Source organism: Mustela lutreola, chromosome 5 (assembly GCF_030435805.1).
Source record: "Mustela lutreola isolate mMusLut2 chromosome 5, mMusLut2.pri, whole genome shotgun sequence".
Classification (NCBI taxonomy): domain Eukaryota; kingdom Metazoa; phylum Chordata; class Mammalia; order Carnivora; family Mustelidae; genus Mustela; species Mustela lutreola.
This window is the reverse complement of record NC_081294.1, coordinates 133,828,884-133,855,188: the sequence shown is the minus strand read 5'-3', so window position 1 is coordinate 133,855,188 and position 26,305 is coordinate 133,828,884. Positions and strand designations below refer to the sequence as shown.

General features: G+C 34.9%; 2 protein-coding genes across 7 annotated transcripts in view; one reads left to right on the top strand and one right to left on the bottom strand.

The window, feature by feature from the left end:
- The window catches only part of TMEM232 (transmembrane protein 232), a 302,946-nt gene that overhangs the window by 10,318 nt on the left and 266,323 nt on the right, over positions 1–26,305 (top strand). For 4 of the 6 annotated variants that reach the window (XM_059175633.1, XM_059175632.1, XM_059175631.1 and 1 more), the window contains one exon: positions 16,439–16,574. The exons of the other annotated variants lie outside the window; for them this stretch is intronic. In XM_059175633.1, coding sequence (XP_059031616.1) covers positions 16,456–16,574 — 119 coding nt within the window. In that variant the 5' untranslated portion in view covers positions 16,439–16,455. The remainder of the gene's footprint in view (positions 1–16,438; positions 16,575–26,305) is intronic. 6 annotated transcript variants of the gene reach the window in all.
- Positions 1–26,305, bottom strand: part of SLC25A46 (solute carrier family 25 member 46) — a 180,902-nt gene that overhangs the window by 34,280 nt on the left and 120,317 nt on the right. The window lies entirely within an intron of this gene.

Here is a 26,305-nt window from a genome sequence, read left to right as displayed (position 1 = left end):
GGGTATAGTAGAGATAACTTAAATAAACTTAAAAATAAAAAGACAAGTGTTGGTGAGTGTGTGGAGAAATTAGAGTCCTTAGGCACTGCTGGTGAGAATGTAAAATAGTGTAGCCCTTTGGAAAACAATCTGGCAATTCCTCAGATGGTTAAATATGCAGGTATCACAAGATCCTATAATTTCACTCCTTGTGCATACTCAAGAGAATTGGAAATACGTATCTATACATACATTTGTAATTGACATTAATGGCATCATTAAGACTGAACTCATCACATCTTCTTGGATTCTTGGATCTCTGCATCAGCAAATCCACATTTAAGACAAGTTTATACTTAAATTTATAGGATATAAAATTTCATGGCCACATGTGTTTATCACTAGTGTTACATTGCATAAGTGGTAAAAACAAATATTGAACAAATGCCTTTTATAGTCCAGGAGGGGATGCAGAGAACAGTTATTGAGAAGAATAAATTTTATATTTTTCTTCTTGTACAGATTGCTATAATAACTTCACGCACCTGGTACAGTGGTCATTCAGCTCTTAGGTCACTCATGTACTTCTCTGGCTATTCAGACTTGTTTGTTTACTCAGTGATGCATAAACAGATCGAGTATATCCTTTACATACTATGGACATTGGGTTTTCCTAATCACTGCCAAGTTCATCCTACAACATCAGGACCCTAAGAACAGCCAACCAGCATTAGTGTCCTTAAAACCAGCAATTTTCCTTTCCCCAGCCATGGTTAATTTCTTCTAGAACGTAGCAGCAATACAGAACTCTTTCATCAGGTTCAGAACTAAGGTTTGCAGCAGATATCACCTTAGAAAATTCATCAATGTAATTTTCAGCAGAAGTTTTTTCATGCAGGGGTACCTAGGTGACTGAGTCTTGGTTTTGGCTCAGTTCGTGATCTCAGGATTTTGAGATGGAGTCTTGACTTAAGCTCCGCACTCAGCAGGGAGTCTGCTTGAGATTCTCTGTCCTTCTCTCTTTGCCTCTCCCACATTCATGCTTTCTCTCTCTCAAATAAATAAATAAATAAATAAACTTTAAAAAAATTTTATGCATGTATTAAGACATTTTACATCATGAAGCTTTTTACATTTCTGTAGTCTGTCTTCTGAATATCAATACTCATGTTCAGTGTTCATTTTTTCATGGTCAATTCTATTTTGTTTAATGAGCCACCAATCAGGCATTTCCCCTATTTGGAAAGCTTAGCAGCATTTTATGTTTTATATCTTTATTGGTCTTTAGCTTTTAGTCTTCATAATCTTATTTTTCTTGGCTCTCTCTATCCCAAATTTGTCTTTCTTCAGAGATTTTGTTCCATTCTTTCTTTCTTTTTTTACAAAAAGGTTTTATTTGAGAGAGATAGAATATGCATGAAAGGGGGGAGGGGCTGAGGAACAAGCAGACTTCCCACTGAGTAGTGGGGAACCTGGTGCAGAGTTCCCTCTCTCATGGAACAGAGATCGTGACCTGAGCCAAAGTCAGAAGCTCAGGCACCGCTCCATTTTTTTCTTCTCTAATGATTTTTTTACTCCTTCAGGAATGACCTTAAGATTTTGATTTATTCTTGTTTCGAGTTACAAGAGAACAATTACAGGCCACCATATTATTTCATAGTGTGGGGCTGCAATGAAATTCTATTGTGTTAAGTACTTCCAATTTTTAAGTATTCTACTCATTAGGTAAAGACATTTACATTATTTGAACTCAGGCAAAATAGAGAAAGAATCCTGTTAAGAGACAGATAGATGGAAAACATATCTTATCATACTTAAATTAAAATTTCACTGTTTTTCAGATCTTGGTATATATTTATAGAATGTAATATTTACCAAATATTTTTCTTAGGCAGTTTTCCTCCTCTAAAATTACCTGGAATTCTTTCATAGAATTCAGCATCTTGAAATGTGATAATGTTGGTTTACAGGCCCATCTTTTTTCTTCAGATTATAATTTCTTGAGGAAGAGACCATATTTTAATTATCTTTTAAACATAGAAAGCTCAGACATGATTAGCACTTTTATTTTTTGGGAAAACTGAACCAAATTGAATTCCCTAACTGGCAACCACTTACAATGAATAATGTGAGTATTGTTTGACAGTGCTAAATATAAAATGGTCAAAACAGACTTCTATTTCTAGCTTATATGTTGGTACGTGTGTGTGTGTGTACTTTTTAAAAATTTCATCTTCTATATTGAATGTTGCAAGTGAATAAAAAAGTACTGGCATAAACATGAACCCAATAAAAGAATTCATGGACAATTACATCCATTTTTCCAATTTTTTTACAGACCATTGATCACATTAGTTTGTATCAAAGCCAAATGGCTTCCTATGATGAATATCAACCTAAATAAAGAGGTAAACTGGGGTAAACTCAAACTGCCAGAAACTGAATACTCAGGAATATTAAAAAATATTAATATATTAATATTAAAAATATTACTCAGGAATAGTAAAAGAATTGCAGTTTGGGAAACACAAACTATAGCAAACTACAGGCCGTTTGTTGAAGGTTTTGGGTGGACTGTATTTATGGGAGAGGAGTACAGAGAAGGAGGAAGTCCAGCCAGACTCTAAGCAGTAAGTACACTGGCTGTAGGATGAGGAAAGATTCTTGGGGGATGTTTGTTGGTGGTGAAATAAGTTCTCCAGCCATTTATAGGGAAACTGGTCTCCCATTCTTGAGTTTCATTTGCCTGATAGTGTACGTGTGAGATTCTCCATTCCATATCCTCTGGTTACATTTTAGATTCAAATCTTTTAAAGGTGAGTAAAAGAGATTTAAGGAATTTCAGTCAGATCAAGACTTTATTATTTAAATATTAGATCATTGCAATTTTCTTGAATAAGTTAGTAAGTAAGTGACTGAGTGATGAATGAAAGTAGTTCCTGTTTAAACTTTAATGGTACTTTTTAGTTCATTTTCCTCATTGTCCAAGGTCTTGTAAATCATCTGTAAATACTTTAAACACTTTAGTTTTCAGTATCTTGAATAGCCCTCTTTCATATTAGTTATGAATATCTTACATGCTACTACAAAGTTAAAATATGTGTACTAGTTATGAATCATAGTCAATAGACTTATGTATTGCAAGAAATATTTCTGTACTTTGCCTAAATTGACTATGTATACTCCAAGCCTCTGTTGTGCTTGACTGGTTAGATATTTATTCTTAGTTTTGATTAGTCTTTTCCCTATCCTGGGGTTATACAAAGGTCCTAGGTACTTATACATCATGAAAGTGTTGGAGAGTCACCATGGGGCATTGGGGCAGTTGTCACATCTGTGGGGTCCCCTCTGTTTTGGCATCCTTTCTGGGGCCACAATGAGACTGGTAAAAGATTTTTATGCCTCGCCTCTGTTATACTGTGGGATCCAGTCTCTCAAGAGGCAGTACCCAGACATACCCTGACATTTCTTCCATGGTACGGTCACCTCCAGGGGATGCTGCTACAAGAAAGGAGATGGCTCTGAATGACCTATGTTACCTTCCAGGAAACATTGCTCTCCACACACCCCAAAGCTTTTTCCCTCCTTACAGGGCACCCAGTGTCATCTCTTCAATGAGCTTAATTTTTTGTTTTTGCTTTTTTAAGATGGGGTGGAGCCAGAGATATGTATATATGATATATATAACTCTCCTTGGAATAGAGAAGTAGAAACAAAAAGTGAGAAGTCTTAAAATATATAAAGCCATCATATTTAAGAGGCATCTGTCATACTCTATCATTCATACTTCTCCTTTACAAATTAAACATGTTTAGTCTTTCAACTATTTCCAAAAGGGACATGGTTTTATATCTCTTCACTTTTCCCCTCATGCCACTTGATAAAATAGATATATTGGTTGTTTATAAGTAAAGGGTCCATAATGGATGAGATAATCCAGTTCCCATAACACTTGGCATAAAATATCTGTAATTAAGATTTATACCTGATAGATATAATTTAATTTTTCAGTGGCAAGTAAAATAATAAGCGATTTAAAAAAACACAGTTGATGTTGACATAATCCATATACTCAAACTTTATGCTCCTGCAATCTGAATATTCCCTAGTCTGACTCTGGATTATATTGTTGGTGGTAGGTCTATGTTAAAGGGTTTTGAACAGGAGAGAGGGTCTGGGCAATGATCAAGAGATTTATATTTGGAAAAGTTACTGTGGCAGTCATGTAAAAGATGAGGCTAGAGGAAGAGAGATCAGAAGGAGACTGGAAGATAAGAAATTATGGTATTAGTTTAGGACAGGGTAATGCCGTCCTGATTTGGGAGAATGACAGAAGGGCTTAGAAGGAGGCTTGATTAACAGAGCTCCTTTGAAGATGGGAATCAATACAACATAGCGACAAATAGTGGCTCCCCATTGTTTTGATGCTACACAAGCCAGTGAAAAACCCAGAACAAGGTGGGGCCTGACAATGACCATGAAAGGAAGATTTAGATGCAGACTTGGTTTCTTGTGAGTGTGAAGCTGCCAAACAAATCCCAAATTGTCAAGCTTTGGATCACTAGCCATCAGGGAGATTCAAATTAAAACCACATTGAGATACCCCTTACACCAGTTAGAATGGCCAAAATTAGCAAGACAGGAAACAACATGTGTTGGAGGGGATGTGGAGAAAGGGGAACCCTCTTACACGTTGGTGGGAATGCAAGTTGGTGCAGCCTCTTTGGAGAACAGTGTGGCGATTCCTCAAGAAATTAAAAATAGAGCTTCCCTATGACCCTGCCATTGCACTCCTGGGTATTTACCCCAAAGATACAGATGTAGTGAAAAGAAGGGCCATCTGTACCCCAATGTTTATAGCAGCAATAGCCACGGTCACCAAACTATGGAAAGAACCAAGATGCCCTTCAACGGACAAATGGATAAGGAAGATGTGGTCCATATACACTATGGAGTATTATGCCTCCATCAGAAAGGATGAATACCCAATTTTTGTAGCAACATGGACAGGACTGGAAGAGATTATGCTGAGTGAAGTAAGTCAAGCAGAGAGAGTCAATTATCATATGGCTTCACTTACTTGTGGAGCATAACAAATAGCATGGAGGACAAGGGGAGTTAGAGAGGAGAAGGGAGTTGAGAGAAATTGGAAGGGGAGGTGAACCATGAAGGACTATGGACTCTGAAAATCAATCTGAGGGGTTTGAAGTGGCGGGGGGCGGTGGGAGGTGGGGGGAACCAGGTGGTGGGTATTGGAGAGGGCACGGATTGCATGGAGCACTGGGTGTGGTGCAAAAACAATGAATACTGTTACGCTGAAAATAAATTTAAAAAATTAAAAAATAAGATGTTTAATATCAGAGAAATACACTTCTATCTTGTCTGAGCCATTTTCATTTTTACTTTTATGTCAGTAAATTTAATTCTAATGTGATATATTCTCTTATAATTTTATTTTTATTGAGGTAAAATTTGTCTGTAGTGAAATGCATGAAGTTTCATTGTACAATGCAATGAGTATTCTGGGTCTCTATTTCTGGTCACGGCCATTCTAAAGCTTAGTGATTTAAACAATTTTTAAAAAATCTACTCTCATGGTCCTGGAGTTGATTATACACAACTGGGTAACTCTCATTTCGGGTCTCTCCTGTGATTTCAGTTGGATGTCAGCTGATGCACTAGTCATCTAAAGACTTGGCTGGGCTGGATGTCCAAAATGGCTCACTCACATGGCTGACAGTTGCTGCTTGCTGTCAGCTGGGGGCCTGGCTTGGTACTCAGCTGGAGCCATCAACCAAAGCTCTTATGCATGGCTTTCTATGTGATGTTGGCCTCCCATCATGGTGGCTAGACTCTGAGAGAACATCCTTAGGAGACCTAGAAGGAAGCAGCAAAGCTTTTTTATAATGTGATTTCATTGCACCACAGTTTTGCTTCTGTGCACCTGTCAGTCCAGCAAATCACCAAGTTAGGCCCAGATTCATGGAGAGAGTAAATTTAGATTCCATCTCTTGAGAGGCAGTGACAAGGCCACACTGCAGACAACATACAGTATAGGAGATATTGTTGTATCATTTTTAAAAAAAATGTGGTCTGCTACACTGAGTTTTGATACATATTTATAGTCACTTTGGCACCTCCAGTATCTAACATTTCCATCTGTACCTTCCATCTAGTCTCCAGCCCCACGTCTCATCCTCCTAAGACTATAGCCATGGAATAGCTTTGTCTGTTCTTAAACTTCATGTATTTGGAATCATATAGTATGTACTTTTGTGTTTGGTTCTTTCACTCAATGTATTTTTGGTGCATGTAGCAGTAGTTTGCTTTTTATTACTGCGAAGCAATTGCGTATTACCTATTACCTATTAAATAAGGATTTATATGCAATGTTTTATTATCATTTAGTTCTAAGTATTGTGAAATTTCATTATTATTTCTTCCTTGATCCAGAGGTGACTCAGAATTTGGTGCTCTATTTCCCACTATATAGAGGGTAAATTTATCTTTTTGTTAAAATTTTCTAACTTATTATGTTTTGATGCCAGGAAATATAATCTACTATGTGCATTACCTACTTTTTGTAATATAGTATGACTTGCTTTCTAGACTAGAATGTGATCAATTTTTAGAAATTATATTTGTTTGGGAAGAATGCATATTCTTTGATTGAATACAGAATTTGATTTGGTTTGTTTAGTATATTATATTAATTATATTGTTTAAATCTTCTGTACTTTAGCTGATTTCCTATTTTATTGCCTGCTTGACTTACTAATCTATTTTCTTAGAGCCACATTATCTGTCTGTCTTTCTCCACCTGTGTGCATATTAGTTCACAATAGCTTTTCAGTTCCCCAGTAGCTTAGTTCTGGGTTTTTCTCTGATAATTTCTTGGATTTCAAATCTGTTATTCCTACAAGGTTGTTTTTATTTTTATTTATTTTTTTAAAAGATTTTATTACTTTGGGTGGAAGGGAATGAACCTGTACCAGCAGGAAAAGCAACAGGCAGAGGGAAAAGCAGACTCCCCACTGAGCAGGGAGCCTGATGTGGGCCCTGAGATCATGACCCCAGCCAAAGGCAGACTTAACCAACTCAATGAGCCACCCAGGTGCCCCTACAAAGTTGTTTTTAAAGATAGAGGCCAAAAGCTTGTGTTAATTAGTTTTCTTTACTGGTATTGAATTCTGTATTACCTTTTTCATACTGTTTATTCAGAAATCTTTTTTTAATTGGATATAATCTCTTTTTTTGTATGTGCATATTCTTCTGAGATTTTTATATATTTTTAAATTAATATACTGCCCCCCTTTTCCCATATTTATACCTCTTTTTTCTTTCTCTCCTTTTTGTTTTTTGGCTAGGACTGCTTATTAAACGTTGAATTAAGTCATAAGAATAAGGATATCCTTTGCATTATTTCTGGCTTTTCAGACAAAACTTCTAAAATTCTGTTATTTATTATTATTATTTTTTAAAGATTTTATTTATTTATTTGACAGAGAGATCACAAGTAGGCAGAGAGGCAGGCAGAGAGAGAGAGGAGGAAGCAGGCTCCCTGCTGAGCAGAGAGCCCGACGCGGGACTCAATCTCAGGACCCTGAGATCATGACCTGAGCCGAAGGCAGCGGCTTAACCCACTGAGCCACCCAGGCGCCCTAAAATTCTGTTATTAATTTCATGTTCCTTTTAGTTTTTCTTAGATAGCTTTGATTAAATTAAGGAAAACTGATATCTCTACCTTGCAGACTTTTTTTTTTTTTTTAAAGATTTTATCCATTTACTTCGACAAAGATCACAAGTAGGCAGAGAGGCAGAGAAAGCGAGAGATAGAGAGAGGGAAGCAGGCTCACCGCCGAGCAGAGAGCCCGATGTGGGGCTCGATCCCAGGACCCTGAGATCATGACCCAAGCCGAAGGCAGAGGCCTAACCCACTGAGCCACCCAGGCGCCCCTACCTTGCAGACTTTTTAAAAAATTTGTTTGTTTCTATAATCACGAATGAAAACTGGACTTAACTGAATTATTCTTTAGTATATATAAAAATATTTTCTACATTTTTGTCTTAAGTTCATCAATGTTATGATCTGTGATAATATATTTTTATAATGGTAAATCATCCTTGCTCTTCTTGACTAAGTCTTCTCAGTTGTAATGAATTATTTTTTATTGACATTGCTAGATTTGGTTTCCTTGTGTTTTATTTAGAATTTTTGCAACTATGTTAATAGGTGAGATTTCCCTATAAATTTATTTTCCCATGCTGATCCAAATCCTGTAACATTGAGTGGCTTAGAAATTTATCTCTTTAGCATAGGATCTGCTAACATTGTTGAAATTCTAAAAAGTCATTAAAAATAATAAAATCATAGAAAACTTTAGAAAGGTATTCTGGGGAGAAAGAATGAGCATAAGAATAAGAGAAAATGACAAGCTAATTTAAATAATTGTATTGCAGTTTTAAAAGCAGCTTTTGTGTAAGTGTTCTGTTTATTCTTTTGGTTTTCATAAAATATGACATGTTTTAGAGATGATTAAATGATTAGAATCTAATATATATCATATCTAATATATATATCTTTATTTATCTATCTATATGATATTATATATGGTGGCCTCGTGAGTTCTAATTACTTACTGAGAAGAAATTGATTAAGCCTATGTTAAGTGTGAATCAATACTCTAAAAAATGTTATTATATAAAACTTCAATCATGCAGTAAAATTGGGAGATTACTAAATTAATCCCCATTCACTTTTAGCTCAGATTCAACAATTATCATTTAAGTTCATACATTGTGATGTATTTATTATATAGTATCTTTATGTCTAAAATGTTTATTACTTAATGCATTTGTATGATTAATTAGAAGAATATTATACAAAGAACAAATAGTAAGTAATGAGTGTTACTCTTCACTTGGATAATAATAACCCATTCACAGAACATATTATTATTATTATTATTATTTTGAACAATTGGGCTTTTAATTTTAATTTTTCATTATAGCTAATAATATTTAAAAAATATATTCACTGTATTTATGAAGGTATGAATGAATTGTGTGTTAGTTTCCTGTGGTTGCTGTAACACATTACCACAAACTTGGTGGCATGAAATTCATTTTCTCACAATTCTGGAAGTCAGACGTCCAAAACCAGTTTCACGAGGCATAAATCACAGTGTTGGCAGAGCTGCACTTCCTCCAGATGCCCTAGGGGAAAAATCTGTTCCTGCTTCATTCAGTTTCTGTGGCTGCCAGCATTCCTTCATTTGTGGCCACAATGCCAGGTACTATTATAATCCCTATTTATAGATGAGGAAACCGAGGTACCTGACAGTTAAGTAATTTACACAGTGACCCAAATGTAATCTGTGCTGGTGCGAGAATTTAAAGAATGCTGTTGATTCCTGTACTTTCATGGTTCCCTGTTATACCATACTTAATGCATTTGTATGATTAATTAGAAGAATATTATACAAAGAACAAATAGTAAGTAATGAGTGTTACTCTTCACTTGGATAATAATAACCCATTCACAGAACATATTATTATTATTATTATTATTTTGAACAATTGGGCTTTTAATTTTAATTTTTCATTATAGCTAATAATATTTAAAAAATATATTCACTGTATTTATGAAGGTATGAATGAATTGTGTGTTAGTTTCCTGTGGTTGCTGTAACACATTACCACAAACTTGGTGGCATGAAATTCATTTTCTCACAATTCTGGAAGTCAGACGTCCAAAACCAGTTTCACGAGGCATAAATCACAGTGTTGGCAGAGCTGCACTTCCTCCAGATGCCCTAGGGGAAAAATCTGTTCCTGCTTCATTCAGTTTCTGTGGCTGCCAGCATTCCTTCATTTGTGGCCACAATGCCAGGTACTATTATAATCCCTATTTATAGATGAGGAAACCGAGGTACCTGACAGTTAAGTAATTTACACAGTGACCCAAATGTAATCTGTGCTGGTGCGAGAATTTAAAGAATGCTGTTGATTCCTGTACTTTCATGGTTCCCTGTTATACCATACAGAAGTGTGAGAAGGAGACCTCACAGAAGTAGGGAGATAAGCCAAGTGATAAATGAAAAAGGAAGATGCATTATTTCTAGAAGGGATGGTAGGCAGAGTCAGTTACTTTAGTGCAATTAGGCAAGATCAGTACCGATAAACTCTCATGAAATTGTTTACCTTGAAATGGTTGTCAGCCTTGGGAAGATGATCTCAGTGCTGAGACAACAGAAACCAGATTCCAGATATTGGATGTTCTGCACCTGAATAAATTTAAGGGTAGATATAATTTAATATAAAAATCACATCTGATATAAGTAAAAGGTAAAAATCACACTTTTGCCCACCTTAGATAAATATGCTGGGTAAATCTGTGGAATTTATTTAAATTATTGGAAACTATCCCTAGAAAGTGGTAAAGAAAATGTGAGTTACTGTAGACCATCCTCTATGGTGGAGTGCTGTATAAATCAAGATAATTAGAGCAAATGAGGAGGTTGGTCTAAGAAATAGTTGCTGTCAAAATAATGATTTTTTTAAAAAAGATTTTATTTATTTATTTGACAGAGAGAGATCACAAGTAGGCAGAGAAGCAGGCAGAGAGAGTGGGGTGGGGGGTTTGTGGGGGGGAACAGGCTCCCTGCTGAGCAGAGAGCCTGATGCGGGGCTTTATCCCAGATAAAGCCCATCTAAGGTTGCCTGCTAAGAGGGAGACTAGATCTCTTATCCTGAGATCATGACCTGAGCCAGAGGTAGAGGCTTAACCCACTGAGCCATCCAGGCACCCCATGATTTTTTTTTTTAATATCTCATTTTAGTATTGAAGGGAAGACTTTATTTAAAAAAGAGAACAATCCAATCCTTAAGATCCTTTTTATTCACTTAAGATTTTGTTTTCATTTCAATCTACAAATCCAGTCAGCACTATTTGTTTTGGGTATTACAGAGAGTATAAGGGTATTTCAATCTTAAAGATCTACTTAACTTTAAAAAAGCTAATTTTAAATTTACATAATGTTTTGCTAATTCAGGAAAAATGTCTATTTTTTGACAATGACGTAAAAGTGAAATAATCCAGTTTAATAAGTCCATTCTAATGTTTTTATATTTAATGAGTGTGATTTCTCAGCAGAATAAAAGAAATGTGTCTTGTATGTGATAGCAGAAAAATAAAATTTCTTGTCATCCTTTTACTTTTCTTGCTTTCAGATGGTGTTACTGAAAAGCTTGATATGTCTTTCTCTGTCCTTTTAATATAATTCACCAGTCAATATCCCTGCATGTAGCTGTCCTGAGAAGGAATAAAATAATACAAATGATTACCCTAGTAGGTTTTAATAAATGGTGTAACAAAACTTTTTAATCAAATACTGTGTTAGAACCTTGATGTGTTGGCTTCACTAATGACTGCTATATGTGACTCCAGGTATAGTAATACAATGCAAAAAAAGCCCTACTGTACACACAATAATAATAATAATACCTTGTTGATAGCTTCAGGGTTTGGATTCTACTGAGAAACTGATTCTATGAAAAATCCACAGATTTACCTTGCATATTTATCTGAAGTGGGCGATTAAAAAAATTTTAAAAAACTTTAAGTAGGCTCCATACCTAGTGTGTAGCCCAATGATGGACTTGAACTCATGACCCTGAGATCAAGAATCAGGCACTGAACCAACTGAGCCACCCAGGCAGTCCTTAATGAAGAATATTTTTATGAAAAAACTAAAAATTCTGTTAAAGTTGATAACATTTTTAGATTATCTATTTTGAGGTATCTTTGGAGAATGGGGTGTCATTTTAAACCTTGTTTTATTTGTTTATTTACCCCACTAAGGATTTAATTCTAACATCTCAATGGGAAACATTTTTGAGGACGTTCTTTTGAGAAACTTGAGATTATTTGGTTGTTGACTCTTTTACTCTTAGTCAAAAGCAATCCTAACTAATAAAATACATTGGCGAGCCATACTATCTTCTATTCAAATAGTATTTGAATAATAAAATATTGTTGGTTAAGCACTGGCACTATTACTTTCAAGATTGGTACTCCCAAGATAAGGCAGAAATAGAGAGGAATCATGTAAAAACTTCTGCAGCAGTTTTGATTTTTTCCACCCATCCAATCTGGGGGAGTCTCATCAACAGGGTATTGTGGAACTTGGGTGTTGAGCAGATGGTGCAAATACTTACCACTAGTACCAGCAGATGTGCAGGATCTTTGGAAAATAGCTTCAATGATTAGTTCAAACACTTAATCTCTAACTTCTTGAAATATCAAAAAATATGGCTGACTGTAGTCAATCCTATAAAATATATCACTAAATGGCTAAGAGCTCTAGGTCAGTATGCCTAACACATGCACACAAAGACCAGTTTGCTTTCCATTCAGTTTTCCTTCAATTATTTTTCTTCCTATTTTCCCCTTTCTATTCATTTGGAATTGATTTTTTAAAAGTAACTTATCTCACAATATGTCTGACTCAAATTTGTATTCCTAATCTCTATTTCTGGAATATGTGCTGTTTTATGAATGGTGGGTTTCTTTTTGTCTTCTTTTGAAAACTTTGTTTTAGTGTAATTAAGCATCTTATCTTCATAATTTTGTATGACTTACAATAAATAATTGTTAAGCATAGTAGCAATCATAAATGTGCAACATTTGTTACCATATTTATCAAATTAGCCCTTTTGAATATCTTTATTTCTTTATTATTATTGTTTGGTGCTTATGTGTGCTTTATCTCCCTCATTAAATTGCTTGTAATTGTTTTCCTGAGTTCCTTTTAAGGTAGGAACATCTGATGTGAATCCAATATGATGTTGTTCACTGGTAAAAATTAAACTCCTGGGGCGCCTGGGTGGCTTAGTGGGTTAAAGCCTCTGCCTTCGGCCCAGGTCATGATCCCAGGGTCCTGGGATCTAGCCCCACATCAGGCTCTCTGCTCAGTAGGGAGCCTGCTTCCTCCTCTCTCTCTGCCTGTCTCTCTGCCTACTTGTGGTCTCTGTCTGTCAAATAAATTTAAAAAAAAAAAACTTTAAAGAAAAATTAAACTCATGAATATATTAGTCCTGTTTGGGAAAAACTTATATTGTATATTAAAATTAGGGTCACTCTAAGTGACCTAATTTTATATATATATATATATATATATATATATATATATATATATATATATATAACCCAGTATAGCTACTGACTTAAAAATACATTTACCTTATATTCAAATGGATGTAGATTATTAGAAGCAGACCTTGCTATAACCAATAGCAATACATAATAATGTTTTGTGTTTATAATCCATTTTGTACTGGATATTTTCCTGATGGCCTTTCAGATCCGTTGTCTGTCCTTTTCCACTCTGCCTTATACCTTCTCTGGCTTCTAGTTTGGCTTAGCTAATGGGAAGTGCAGGCAGGTAATTGGAGTGAAGGACAGAAGGGTGAGATCAAAATTCCTGTTTCTAGTCTCCCTCTTAGCAGGCAACCTTAGATGGGCTGTATGTCTAGACCAAAGGCCAAAGTTTGTTTGTTTGGTTTGTTTGTTTGTTTTTAAATCAAACACCACTTTCCTACAGCTATTCTTTCTGGCTCCTTCTTTCCCTCAGTTCCAAGAGTGGTGGTTTCACCCCCTTCTTCCAGACTTGAGAATGGCACCATCTCAGATATTATTTCATTGTATTTTTTTGTTTGTTTGTTTGAATAACTCTGCCCATCTCTTTGGAGTCCCTTTATTTAGTTACTCCATTTGAGTGTGTTTTCTGCTTCCTGTTAGAACCTTAATTAATCAGTTTTTAACAATTACCTAGCTTAAAAACTAAGTGCAAAAGAATTCAATGGAAATCTGACTACGTATTTCAATAGTTCATTTTGCTATTTAAATACTGTACTAAACAGAAATAGTGTCTTCTAGTTTTGGTCTTATACTCATAAAATGTATTCAGACATACTTCAAAAGGAAAATAAAACTGGATATGAGGACAAGCTGAGAAAGCGTAATCTAACAGGTAAAAAGAAGACAAAAAAATTTACAAGTAATTTTAGAAAGCAGGAAGCATAGTAATCTAATAATGATCACAAGCTCCTACATAAAGCTTCTTATATACCAAGCTCTGTTCTAACCAATCTACATATATTGACCTATTTCTTTTTTTTTTTTTTTTTTTAATTTTTTATTTTTTATAAACATATATTTTTTATAAACATATATTTTTATCCCCAGGTCTGTGAATCACCAGGTTTACACACTTCACAGCACTCACCAAATCACATACCCTCCCCAATGTCCATAATCCCACCCCCTTCTCCCCAACCCCCTCCCCCCGGCAACCCTCAGTTTGTTTTGTGAGATTAAGAGTCACTTATGGTTTGTCTCCCTCCCAATCCCATCTTGTTTCATTTATTCTTCTACCCACTTAAGCCTCCATGTTGCATCACCACTTCCTCATATCAGGGAGATCATATGATAGTTGTCTTTCTCTGCTTGACTTATTTCGCTAAGCATGATACGCTCTAGTTCCATCCACGTTGTTGCAAATGGCAAGATTTCATTTCTTTTGATGGCTGCATAGTATTCCATTGTGTATATATACCACATCTTCTTGATCCATTCATCTGTTGATGGACATCTAGGTTCTTTCCATAGTTTGGCTATTGTGGACATTGCTGCTATAAACATTCGGGTGCATGTGTCCCTTTGGATCACTACATTTGTATCTTTAGGGTAAATACCCAATAGTGCAATTGCTGGGTCATAGGGCAGTTCTATTTTCAACATTTTGAGGAACCTCCATGCTGTTTTCCAGAGTGGCTGCACCAGCTTGCATTCCCACCAACAGTGTAGGAGGGTTCCCCTTTCTCCGCATCCTCGCCAGCATCTGTCATTTCCTGACTTGTTGATTTTAGCCATTCTGACTGGTGTGAGGTGATATCTCATTGTGGTTTTGATTTGTATTTCCCTGATGCCGAGTGATATGGAGCACTTTTTCATGTGTCTGTTCGCCATCTGGATGTCTTCTTTGCAGAAATGTCTGTTCATGTCTTCTGCCCATTTCTTGATTGGATTATTTGTTCTTTGGGTGTTGAGTTTGCTAAGTTCTTTATAGATTCTGGACACTAGTCCTTTATCTGATATGTCGTTTGCAAATATCTTCTCCCATTCTGTCAGTTGTCTTTTGATTTTGTTAACTGTTTCCTTTGCTGTGCAAAAGCTTTTGATCTTGATGAAATCCCAGTAGTTCATTTTTTCCCTTGCTTCCCTTGCCTTTTGCGTTGTTCCTAGGAAGATGTTGCTGCGGCAGAGGTCGAAGAGGTTGCTGCCCGTGTTCTCCTCAAGGATTTTGATGGATTCCTTTCGTACATTGAGGTCCTTCATCCATTTTGAGTCTATTTTTGTGTGTGGTGTAAGGAAATGGTCCAATTTCATTTTTCTGCATGTGGCTGTCCAATTTTCCCAGCACCATTTATTGAAAAGGCTGTCTTTTTTCCATTGGACATTCTTTCCTGCTTTGTCGAAGATTAGTTGACCATAGAGTTGAGGGTCTATTTCTGGGCTCTCTATTCTGTTCCATTGATCGATGTGTCTGTTTTTGTGCCAGTACCATGCTGTCTTGATGATGACAGCTTTGTAATAGAGCTTGAAGTCCGGAATTGTGATGCCACCAACGTTGGCTTTCTTTTTCAATATCCCTTTGGCTATTCGAGGTCTTTTCTGGTTCCATATAAATTTTAGCATTATTTGTTCCATTTCTTTGAAAAAGATGGATGGTACTTTGATAGGAATTGCATTAAATGTGTAGATTGCTTTAGGTAGCATAGACATTTTCACAATATTTATTCTTCCAATCCAGGAGCATGGAACATTTTTCCATTTCTTTGTGTCTTCCTCAATTTCTTTCATGAGTACTTTATAGTTTTCTGAGTATAGATTCTGTGTCTCTTTAAGAAAGTGAGAGGGGAGCAGAAGGTATACTGGAGAGAATTATTGGGGAGAATTTCCCCAATATTGACCTATTTCTTACAGCAACTCTGTAGGGAGGTACTATTCCCATTATTCAAGTGGGGAAACTGAGGCACAAGCAGTTAAGTAAATCAATTTGATTGTATCCACTTAACTGCTATGCCATATTGTTCTTCTAAGGGTTTTGCTGATCCAGTAGTCTAAAGTATAAAGTATAGTAAAGGCTATATTATACGAAAGGATACGTTTTTATATAGTAACATAAATAGAATGTGGGTTTTCAATTCAAAGTTGGGTTTGACTCCTGGGTCTGACATATTAAGTTTAAATTCTTCCTTCCTATAATTTCTTTCCTAAGTCTGATTTACCTTCTTGCTACCCTTTTCCCCACAAATCATGAATTTGCTTGTAATGTATTCTTTAGTACTAAAAGTGCATTTGTACTCTAAAATAAAATTTAATATTTTTCTTTAGGTTTATGATCTGTGAGTATGTCTGTTAACAAGTCACCCATGATTAATAAATTAGGAGTGATATCTTCTTCTTATCATGAAAAATTCTTGAAGTCTAAAATTCAAAATTTAAGGAAAAGAAGGAAAAATAAATCAAAGTAAGTTTGAAAGAATTTTCATGTTAATAAACTTGCATAATAATGTATTATAGAATTTAGAAAGCAGAGAATATTATGAACAATTTCTTTAAAATCATATATGGCTCTAAAATATGTATCTCTATATATTTACTCTTTTTAAATAAATAGATTCATAATTTTTAATGATCATATATTTCTGAAATTTTGAATTCTATACTATCTGTTTAAAATAAACATTGTCCTATAATTATATATGTCTATTAAGCTGCCATAATAATCTTTGAAATGCACAAGAGAAAGTATTTAGTAAGTACCATCTTACGAAGCACTTTAGTTATTTCTGTGTCCTTTGCTATTTCAAATTAAGCCAAAATAGAATGTCATTCTGCATTTCAAATTATTTTCTTGGGATAAAGTTTCTAAAATGAAGTTATCAGATCAAAGCTTGTTTATAATTTAAAAGTTGTGATTTTAAGAAATTTTTAAAAACTTAAAAATGTAGAGAATTATAGACTATGTAAGAAAACTTGCATAGTGCCTTTTGGTTACATTTGTTTCAAATATTTTTCTTAATAAAAACTAGATCAACAGATAAAAGTGAAGCTTTTTGACCACCTGCCCTCCCAACTAAAATAATTGTGGTATATATCTTTTCATTTCATTTTTTTATTTTAATATGAATGAATATAAAATTGCATTTTCCATGTAAATATAAATATAATTATACCTAACTTATTTATCTGTGATTTGATTTTTTAAAAGTCAGTGTTATGTTTTAAATTCAATCCATACCAGTAATTATGTTTTATTATTGGTAATTATTTCTTTATTCATTTTAGTGGCTATATAGTGTTACATATAATGCATACTTCTTACTTTATTTTCCAGTTTTTTTGCCAATGAATCAGTGCTATAGTAAAAATCATTATATATTTCTCTTTGTATATCTGGGTAAGTGCTGCTTTGGAGTGGGATTTTTTTTTTTATTCCTCACTTTTTGAATTTTCCTTAATGCTCTTGCTGTCTAGAGTATCTCAATCAATTTACATTGTCTCCAACAGTATATGAAAGTATCACCTCCTGCATCTTTGCCTTCGCCTGATATTGTCAGACTTCTATTTGTCATTGTAATAGGCCACAAGTGGGACTTGCCTGATAACTTTTTAAAATCTCTGATAACTAATGAGATTCAGCATCTTTTAATATTTGTTACCATTAGATTTACTTTTATCTGTTTATTTACCAATTTATATTTTAGGTGTTTTTTTCTTACTGATATTTGATATTCTTAAATATTTGTTTTGAATTCTTTCAGTCGTTGACTTGTCTTTTAACTTTGCTTTTGTGATGCATTTCATCTACAGAAGTCCTGGAAATTAATATAGTCATTATGATTTTAAGAGTAGTTATATACTTTACATTGCTGATTTTGTTCATTCACTCCATTAGCCCATTTCATTAACATACTGTGAACTATCCATTCATTCTTCTGTTGTTGGCCACTTCAATTATTTCCCGTTTTTGGTTATTATGAATGACGTTTCCATGAACAATCTTGTACAAGCATCCTAGCACATATCCTAAGGTACATATGTGGGAATGGAATTGTTGGATCATGGGATATATGCCATTTAGTGAACAGAACTTATTCTCAGTCTTTTATGATTAGTGATTTTTGTATTTTGGTTAAGAATCTGTCTCCACCTCAATATCATGTAGATATTCATGGTGTTACCTACAGGTCTAATTTTCCTTTTTTATTTAAATACCTAGTTGATTAACACCATGTTTTGAAAAGAACATCCTTTTCCAATATTTTGCTAGTACAACTATTGCATAAAGTATCCACATATAATGGGTATTTTTAGCTTGTCTATTCTGTTTCACTGGCCCATTTGTGTCTATACCAGTGCCATGTTACCTTAATTGTCATCATTTTAATAATAACAATAGTCAACATGACTGATTTTCCAAATATGTTGTTCTTCATTAATATAATTTTTAGAGTCAGCTTGTCATTTTTAAAAAAAACTTGTTGGGTTTGGTTATTGGATTTTTCTGAATCTGTAGACAAGTTTGAGGATAATGGCATCTTTATTATAAGAAGGATTCCAATATGAACAAGATATAACTTCCATTTATTTAGTTACTTGTGAAATTTTCTCAGTGAAGTTTTTTTTTTTTAAGATTTTATTTATTTATTTGACAGAGGTCACAAATAGGCAGAGAGGCAGGCAGAGAGAGAGGAAGGGAAGCAAGCTCCCTGCTGAGCAGAGAGCCCGATGTGGGGCTCGATTCCAGGACCCTGGGATCATGACCTGAGTCGAAGGCAGAGGCTTTAACCCACTGAGCCACCCAGGCGTCCCCTCAGTGAAGTTTTAATGTTTCTTTCTTAGGGGACTGTGCATCTTTAAGATGTTAGGTTTTATTCCCCTGTATTTGGTATTTTGTATACAATATATGTTTTATGCATATATTTTTAAATAGATTTATTTATGTTTCCAGAAGAGAGAAATACAATCGATTTTTATACATTGATTTTACATGCAATTATATTGCTAAATTCTCTTACTGATTCTAAGCATGCTTATCTCAATCTTTACTAAAAAAGAATAAACATTTCAAGATTAAGTAGAATTAGGGTCCTCAAACATTATCTAGCAATTTAATTCTAATTTGTGGTTTTTAAATTTCCACTAGACTTCATTACTAATTTAAGTAGTTAATGTTCCTTTATATTTTATTTATTGTTAATCACTTGCTTTGCCTTCCTTTTTGCTTTTTAGGCCTTGTTTTTCTTTTGCTAGCCAGATATACAACTTATAAAATTTTAGAATTTTTTGTTGAGAAAAATCTGATCTTGTTAGTCTGAATATACTTTTATTTTATTATTATTCTTTTTTTTTAAATATTTTATTTATTTATTTGAGAGAGAGACAGTGAGAGAGAGCATGAGAGGCGAGAAGGTCAGAGGGAGAAGCAGACTCCCCATGGAGCTGGGAGCCTGATGTGGGACTTGATCCCGGGACTCCAGGACCATGACCTGAGCCGAAGGCGGTTGCTTAACCAACTGAGCCATCCAGGCGCCCCTTATTCTTATTCTTGAAGGAAATTTAAAACTGAATATAGAATTATCTTTGGTCGTTTATCACTTTTATTCCCTTTCTTTTCCCTCCTCAGCAGACTGATGTCATTCCACTCATAGTTTCCATTATTGCTGTTGAGACGTTAGGTGAAATTTTGATGCTATTTCTTTAATATTAATTTGTGTCCTCCTACCTTGGGTGCTTTAAAAAATTTCTTATTGTCTTACATTTTCTGCAGTTTTACAATGATGTGTCAGAATGTAATTTTAAAAAATTACTTGCATGGATCTCTCAAACCTTTTAAATCTGAGGACTGTGTCATGATTCCTAAAAAGTTATCAGATATTATTTCTTCAGAAATTACCTTAACAACTCATTTTCTCTCCTTCTGAGAATTTTTACTAAATGTGTATTAGATCATCTCATTGTATTTTTTACTTTCCCCTCTTTCATCTCCATTTTCTTTTTTTTGTCTCTTTTTACTGTACTTTGAATAGTTTATTCTGATATGTGACATTTTCCTTGTGACTACTTCTCGTTACCTAATTTACCCACTGAGTTTTAAATCTGCCTGGAGTGTAGCTCTGCATTAAGACTGATCTCAGCAACACACACAAATGCACACACATGTTTTTCCATTCTTTTTACTTTTCTGCTGAGCACCATAGCAGCCTTCTCTACAGCTCCCTGGGGTTGGGAAGAATGGACTGGGATTAGTTCTGATTCCTTTTACCTTAGGCATTTAGTTAGGCAATGTGAAGGGAGTCCAAGTTTCCTGCACCTTGAAAATCCTGGCTTTTGCTTACTGCCTGGCCACTTAGAAAACATACCTGGTCTTGTCTCCATTGCCCCTTGTACCAAGGGAAACCAGATTCTGTTTCTGGCACCAGCTGTTTGAGATGAAGCAGAGAACTTGAATGAAGGAACATAACCTTTATTTTTCTTAGTAGGTGTCACATGAATCATCATATGCCTCACATTGTATTTGCTTCACATATTCTTCCTTAAAGCATGCGTTTTTGCAGGCCTAGTGTGGATTCCGTTAGAGACACAGTTAGGGCTCCCTATAAATCCTTCAGATGAGGTACTGAAGTCTATTCCAGACCAAAGAGAAAATCACACAATCTTACAATGGATTACTTGGTTCAGAGTATATTATTTTGTTATGATTTTCTTCTTCACTAAGTTAATTTTATTGTGTGTAGTCTATTGCTTTTTCTACTTCGTCTCAGAGATGGAGAAGACTGGAAGATTTTGAAGACTTACATCAAATACATACATTTATTTTAGCTGACTGGAAAGAATAAAAGGGAGTGTAAGTCTTACATTAGAAAGATTTAGTCAAGCTATTAGATTATTTTACATCTTTCTCACAGAAGCTGCTATTTTTTTTTTATATTTGGGAGGCTCTAGTCTTCAAAGTTTCCTAAAATGTTAATAAACCTGAAAATTTTCCTTTTTATTAATGTTTTTGACACTTTTATAGTTAGAAAATGTGCTCTGCAAATACATGCTCTAAATATTTTAAAATGCTCTATATGTACATATCTATATAATGTTACTGATTTTGATAAACATACATTTATAATACAATATAGCATTGTAGTGTGGGCTATAAATGTACATTGTCAGCAGCAAGAATAAACTTTTCTAGACTTACATTTATATTCTGGTCATTTGTTTATTTTATCTATAGTATGTTTTTCATTTATCTGAATTATTATAAGCCTTTAGTGAAATTATAAATGGTTAAGACCGTGTAATCAGGTCTGTTAATTTTAGCCTGAGACATCTATATTATCACCTTTGGGGATGGCTACAGATGATTTAGCCAAAAATATGGTGACTTAGGATCTGGATGGCCATAAAGAGCATGAACACATGCAATTAAATGTAGCTTCTTTTAGTATGTGTTACCCCAAATGAGAATATCTGTACAAAGTATGTAGAGTCTTGCAAAATCATAGAAATCATAGTCTTCTTATACTGGGGCTTATACCACTGTCTTAGCCCATGTCTCTAGAAGGCAGAATATGAGAAGAGGATTAAAATTCTAAGGATTTATTTGGGGTCAAATAAATGCAAAGTCAGTGAACTAAAGATTAAAAAAAAAAAAAAAGGAAAATGGTGCAGGAAACCTTGCTGCATTACTACCTGGAGCACTAAATCACAACTTGGCAAAATGAAAGATAGCAGACAGATCCATACTTGGTATGATGGTACTCATTAAGGCATGGTTTCAGGAAGAAGCCACATCTCCTAGTCCATGGAATGGAGAAATGGGAAGGGTTATTCATCTCATCTGTTGCTTTTTGTCTAGCATTTTCCTTGGTCAAGATTCATTACATAGGTGCAACTCATCCATACTTCCAGTTTGTGTCATCTAGCACATGGCTACTCCAAATGTAGAAGAGGAGGGACAGCTCACTCTTTGGGCCATAAAGATCATGCAGGCAGGAATCAAGTGAATCTGAACTGTACAGTATTCATGGCCAATACAGGCACTAATCATGACCTGACAGCTTTGTATTTTGCAGAATGTTTTCAGATAACAGATTTTTGTTATCCCTAAACTCAACTCGGTATTAGTAATTCATTAGTGAAATTACTCTTTTTTTTAAAAAAAAAAAGATTTATTTGTTTATTTGAGTGAGGGAGAGTGAGAGAGAACACGAGTGGAGGGAGGGTGAGAAAGATCTGAAGCAAACTCTGCACTGAGCATGGAGCCCTACACAGGGCTTGATCTCATGACCGTGAGATCATGACCTAGCTGAAATTGGTCACTTAGCCAACTGAGCCACCTAGGCACCCTGTGAAACCACTCTTGAAGATTTCCACAGACTTTCTAAACATTAGCTCTAATGATCTCTTTGTCCTTAGTTTTGATATCCCTGCAGATGTGTATTTTTGGTCTTTACCTTCATTCTGTTCTTTGGTATTTTGGTCTTTATCTTCATTCTGTTCTTTGGTATTTTGGTCTTTATCTTCATTCTGTTCTTTGGTATCCCAGTCTAGAATTGCTTGTTTGCATGGAACAGGCACATTTTACTTACCTTTACTAGCTGAAACATAGACATACAGGTACACCTAACTGCAAGAAAGAATCTTTTCATAAGAAAAAGGAGAATAAACACTGATGTAGGCATCTATGAATCTCTGCCATAGACCACTCTTCAATGCCATTTATGTTTGTTCTCAACCCAGAATTTCCATCTTCATTTCCTATCTTGATTTTAAGGATTCTGTCTATGCTGGGTTAAAATTCTTATTTTTTCTTATTTCTTCTCCTTGGTCCTGTTTATATTAGTTAGGATAAATTTGAAACAACTATAGAAAGAAACTTCTAATTTCAGTGGCTTATATCAGATAGAAATGTATTATCTGACATAAAAAGTCAGTGGATCAAGGCTGACAGGACAGCTCTGCTTTTGGGGTCAGTGAGAAACTCAGGACCCTCATTATCTCATAGGGTGTTGTACTCATCTCCCTAATCAAAGCTGATTCAGCACTGTGTCTTTGTTCCAGTTCACAGGAAGGAGAAAAAGGCATCATTCTAGAGAAAATGGTATGTCTTTAAGTTAGAGGTGACCTGAAATTTGCATATATTACATTTGCTCATATCCCACTGGCTTGGCCATGTGCCCATATCTAGCAGCTAGAAAGACTGGGAAATATAGAGTAGCTAGGTGATCATATGCCAAAGAAAAGGCAGAGAAAGAATTTTGAAAGGACAGTCGCTGTTCTGTCATGTTCCAGTTCTTCACTGTTCAAGGTGTAGCTCAAGTGCCATTTCTGCAAAGAAGCTTTTTTTTTGAAGTCATTCAGCACTTGATATGTATCAGGAACTAGACTTTGTGTTCTGATTTGATACTTCCCAGAATTCTACAAGATTTTCTCCTCATTTTCACATATGCAAAATGATAATTCACACAGATTAAGTTATTAAGCAAAGACTATATGTCTAGGAATCGTTGGAATCATGATTTCTACTTCTAAGCCCTACAGGATTTCTTTTTTTTTTTAGTACATTTTTTTGTTGCATCTCATTTCCCTTCCAAATTGGGAACTTTCTGAGGTTGAATCTGATTTCTCCTCTCACCCTTATTGTACATAGCAAAATATCTTGTGTGTAAGAGACTTCTCTTAAATATTTACTAAACAAATGAGTTGTCAGCTAAAAAAGTTCTGATAAATAGTTTAGGTACATTATTAAAACAAAGTATATTTTCTCTATATGTAAAATGAGAATGATGCTCTTTATTTACTATCTATTCCACAGACTGCACTTATATACTTACAATACATTACATTTATTTTTGAAGAAAGTAGAATGTGTGAAGAAATTTGAATGTGGGAAGCCAAAGTATATTTTCTATTCAAATGCCTATATTTACTCTTTAAAGTGTCTTTTTTGCTTCTTAGGTGTTATTTGTATATCATTATATGATAATTTGTGTAACGAACTCAATTTCTTTGTGATGGGCTAGACGTGGTTCAAATAGCTATATTTATTTCCCACTAAATATTTACTGACATGAGCTATGGGACACCAATTAAGGGATTCAGTATCTATACAGAAAGCTGAAAGGCATTCACTTTCCATGTTTTCAAAGATTCCTTATCTTCTTGTAATTCCGATAGCACTTTGTACAAATGGGACGATTAAAGCTAGCTATTTTGGGCTCTTCATGAGCATCAAAGAAATGTCATCCCAGATGACTATCAAGAAAGAATTTTCAGCCAGCCTACACTGTATCTATCTAAGCAGATGTCTCCATGGGCAAGAGTGAGATAGAGAACACGAAATCAAGAATGAAATGACTAATTTCAAAATGCCCAGTTCTAGCAAAGCTTGTGCATGCTAACACCTCAACTATTCCTCTGTTTTACTAAAAGCTCCATGAGGGCAGGGTTTTTTATTTCATTCTTGTATCCCCACTTTAAAGTCTAATAGGAGACGGTCAACATCTCTGCTTATTCTGTGATTGTTAAGGCACCATTACTTTTACATACATCTGTCTCCTCAATAAGACTGTGGATTATGCAGGGGCAAAAATCTGATTTTTATTCATGTATTTTTTTCCCTGTATCCCACAAAACAACTAACTCAGTAAATTCTGAATATAGTAAGTTGTTACAAAAATGTGTTTTATTCTTCTGGACCACTCGTCCTGATAGCATGACTCTAACAGTTATTTGACCACACAAATAAGCAACTCATTGATTCTACTACTTATTCACTATTCCTCTGATATCACTTTCATAAAAAAATATTTTATTTATTTATTTGACAGAGATCACAAGTAGGCAGAGAGGCAGGCAGAGAGAGAGGAAGGGAAGCAGGCTCCTCACCGAACAGAGAGCCCGATGCGGGGCTTGATCCCAGGAACCTGAGATCATGACCTGAGCTGAAGGCAGTGGCTTTAACCCACTGAGCCACCCAGGCGCCCCTCTGATATCTCTTTTGATCCCATGCCCATCTTAAATCCTGTGGTATATCATTATAATCACTCTACTCATTCTCTTACATACACTGTCAACTTACTTTTCCTACTTCTCTTTGAAATACTTGTTTACTCTCTCTGCACTTTCCCCAGGGGTTCCTTTCTATTTGCAAGGCTTTAAATACCACATGTGTCTTTAATGACTCAATAATGACTCCAAAATTGATGTATCTAGACTGAACTTTTCCCCCTGAAATTGAAACTCATTTACCTGTCTATTCTCTGTCTCTACTAGGATGGCTATCGTCATCTCAAATGTAATATATCCAATACTGAACTTATTCTCTACCCTCACCCCAAATCTGCTTCTGCACCAATCTTCCCCTTCTCAGAAAATTGCAGTTCCATCCTTCCAGTTATTCAGTTCAATCATGACTCTTTTCTTTTTTTTTTCTCTCTCTCATGCCTAATTTCTAATTCTTTAGGCAGTTTAATTGGAGCTAATGTCAAAACATAGCCATTATCCAATCTCTTCTTTTTACTGACATTGCTATCTTCTTGATCTAAGCCACTACTGCATCTCACCTAAGTATACATGTGCCTCCTTCCATGCTACCTCCCACCTTTCCACACTCCAGATCTCAGTAGACATTGGAATGAGCCTATTAAAACCCAAGCTGAATCATGACACTCCTCTTATCAAAACCCTGCAATAACTTCTCATCTCATCCAGAGTTAATCTGATACTTGTCACCTCTCTGATCTTGCCACATACATCTTTCCTCTTTTGCTCATTTTACTGCTGCCACAGTTGCATTTCACTTGCATGAAGGGAATAAAAATTTAGCTTAAATTGAACCAACACTGTTATATGATAGGAGATAAATCAGTCTTCAACATAATCGGAACTGTGCTGGGTTTTACCTATGAAGAAGGCATATACCAACAAGACTTCTGGCAACCATTTCAGAAACTCTTCTTTTAGAAGCTATAAAATTCTTTTACATCATGAGAATTGTTTCTTAATCCAAGAGTATGATTAGATAAATCAATCTAATATCTCTTTTGATCCCATGCCCATCTTAAATCCTGTGTGTGTGTGTGTGTGTATATATATATATAAATTTATATATTTATATATTTATCTTACTGATTTCTCTGTATGTGTATGAAACATTTTTATTAAGGTAAGGTACTTTTTCAAAAGAAAATAGTTATG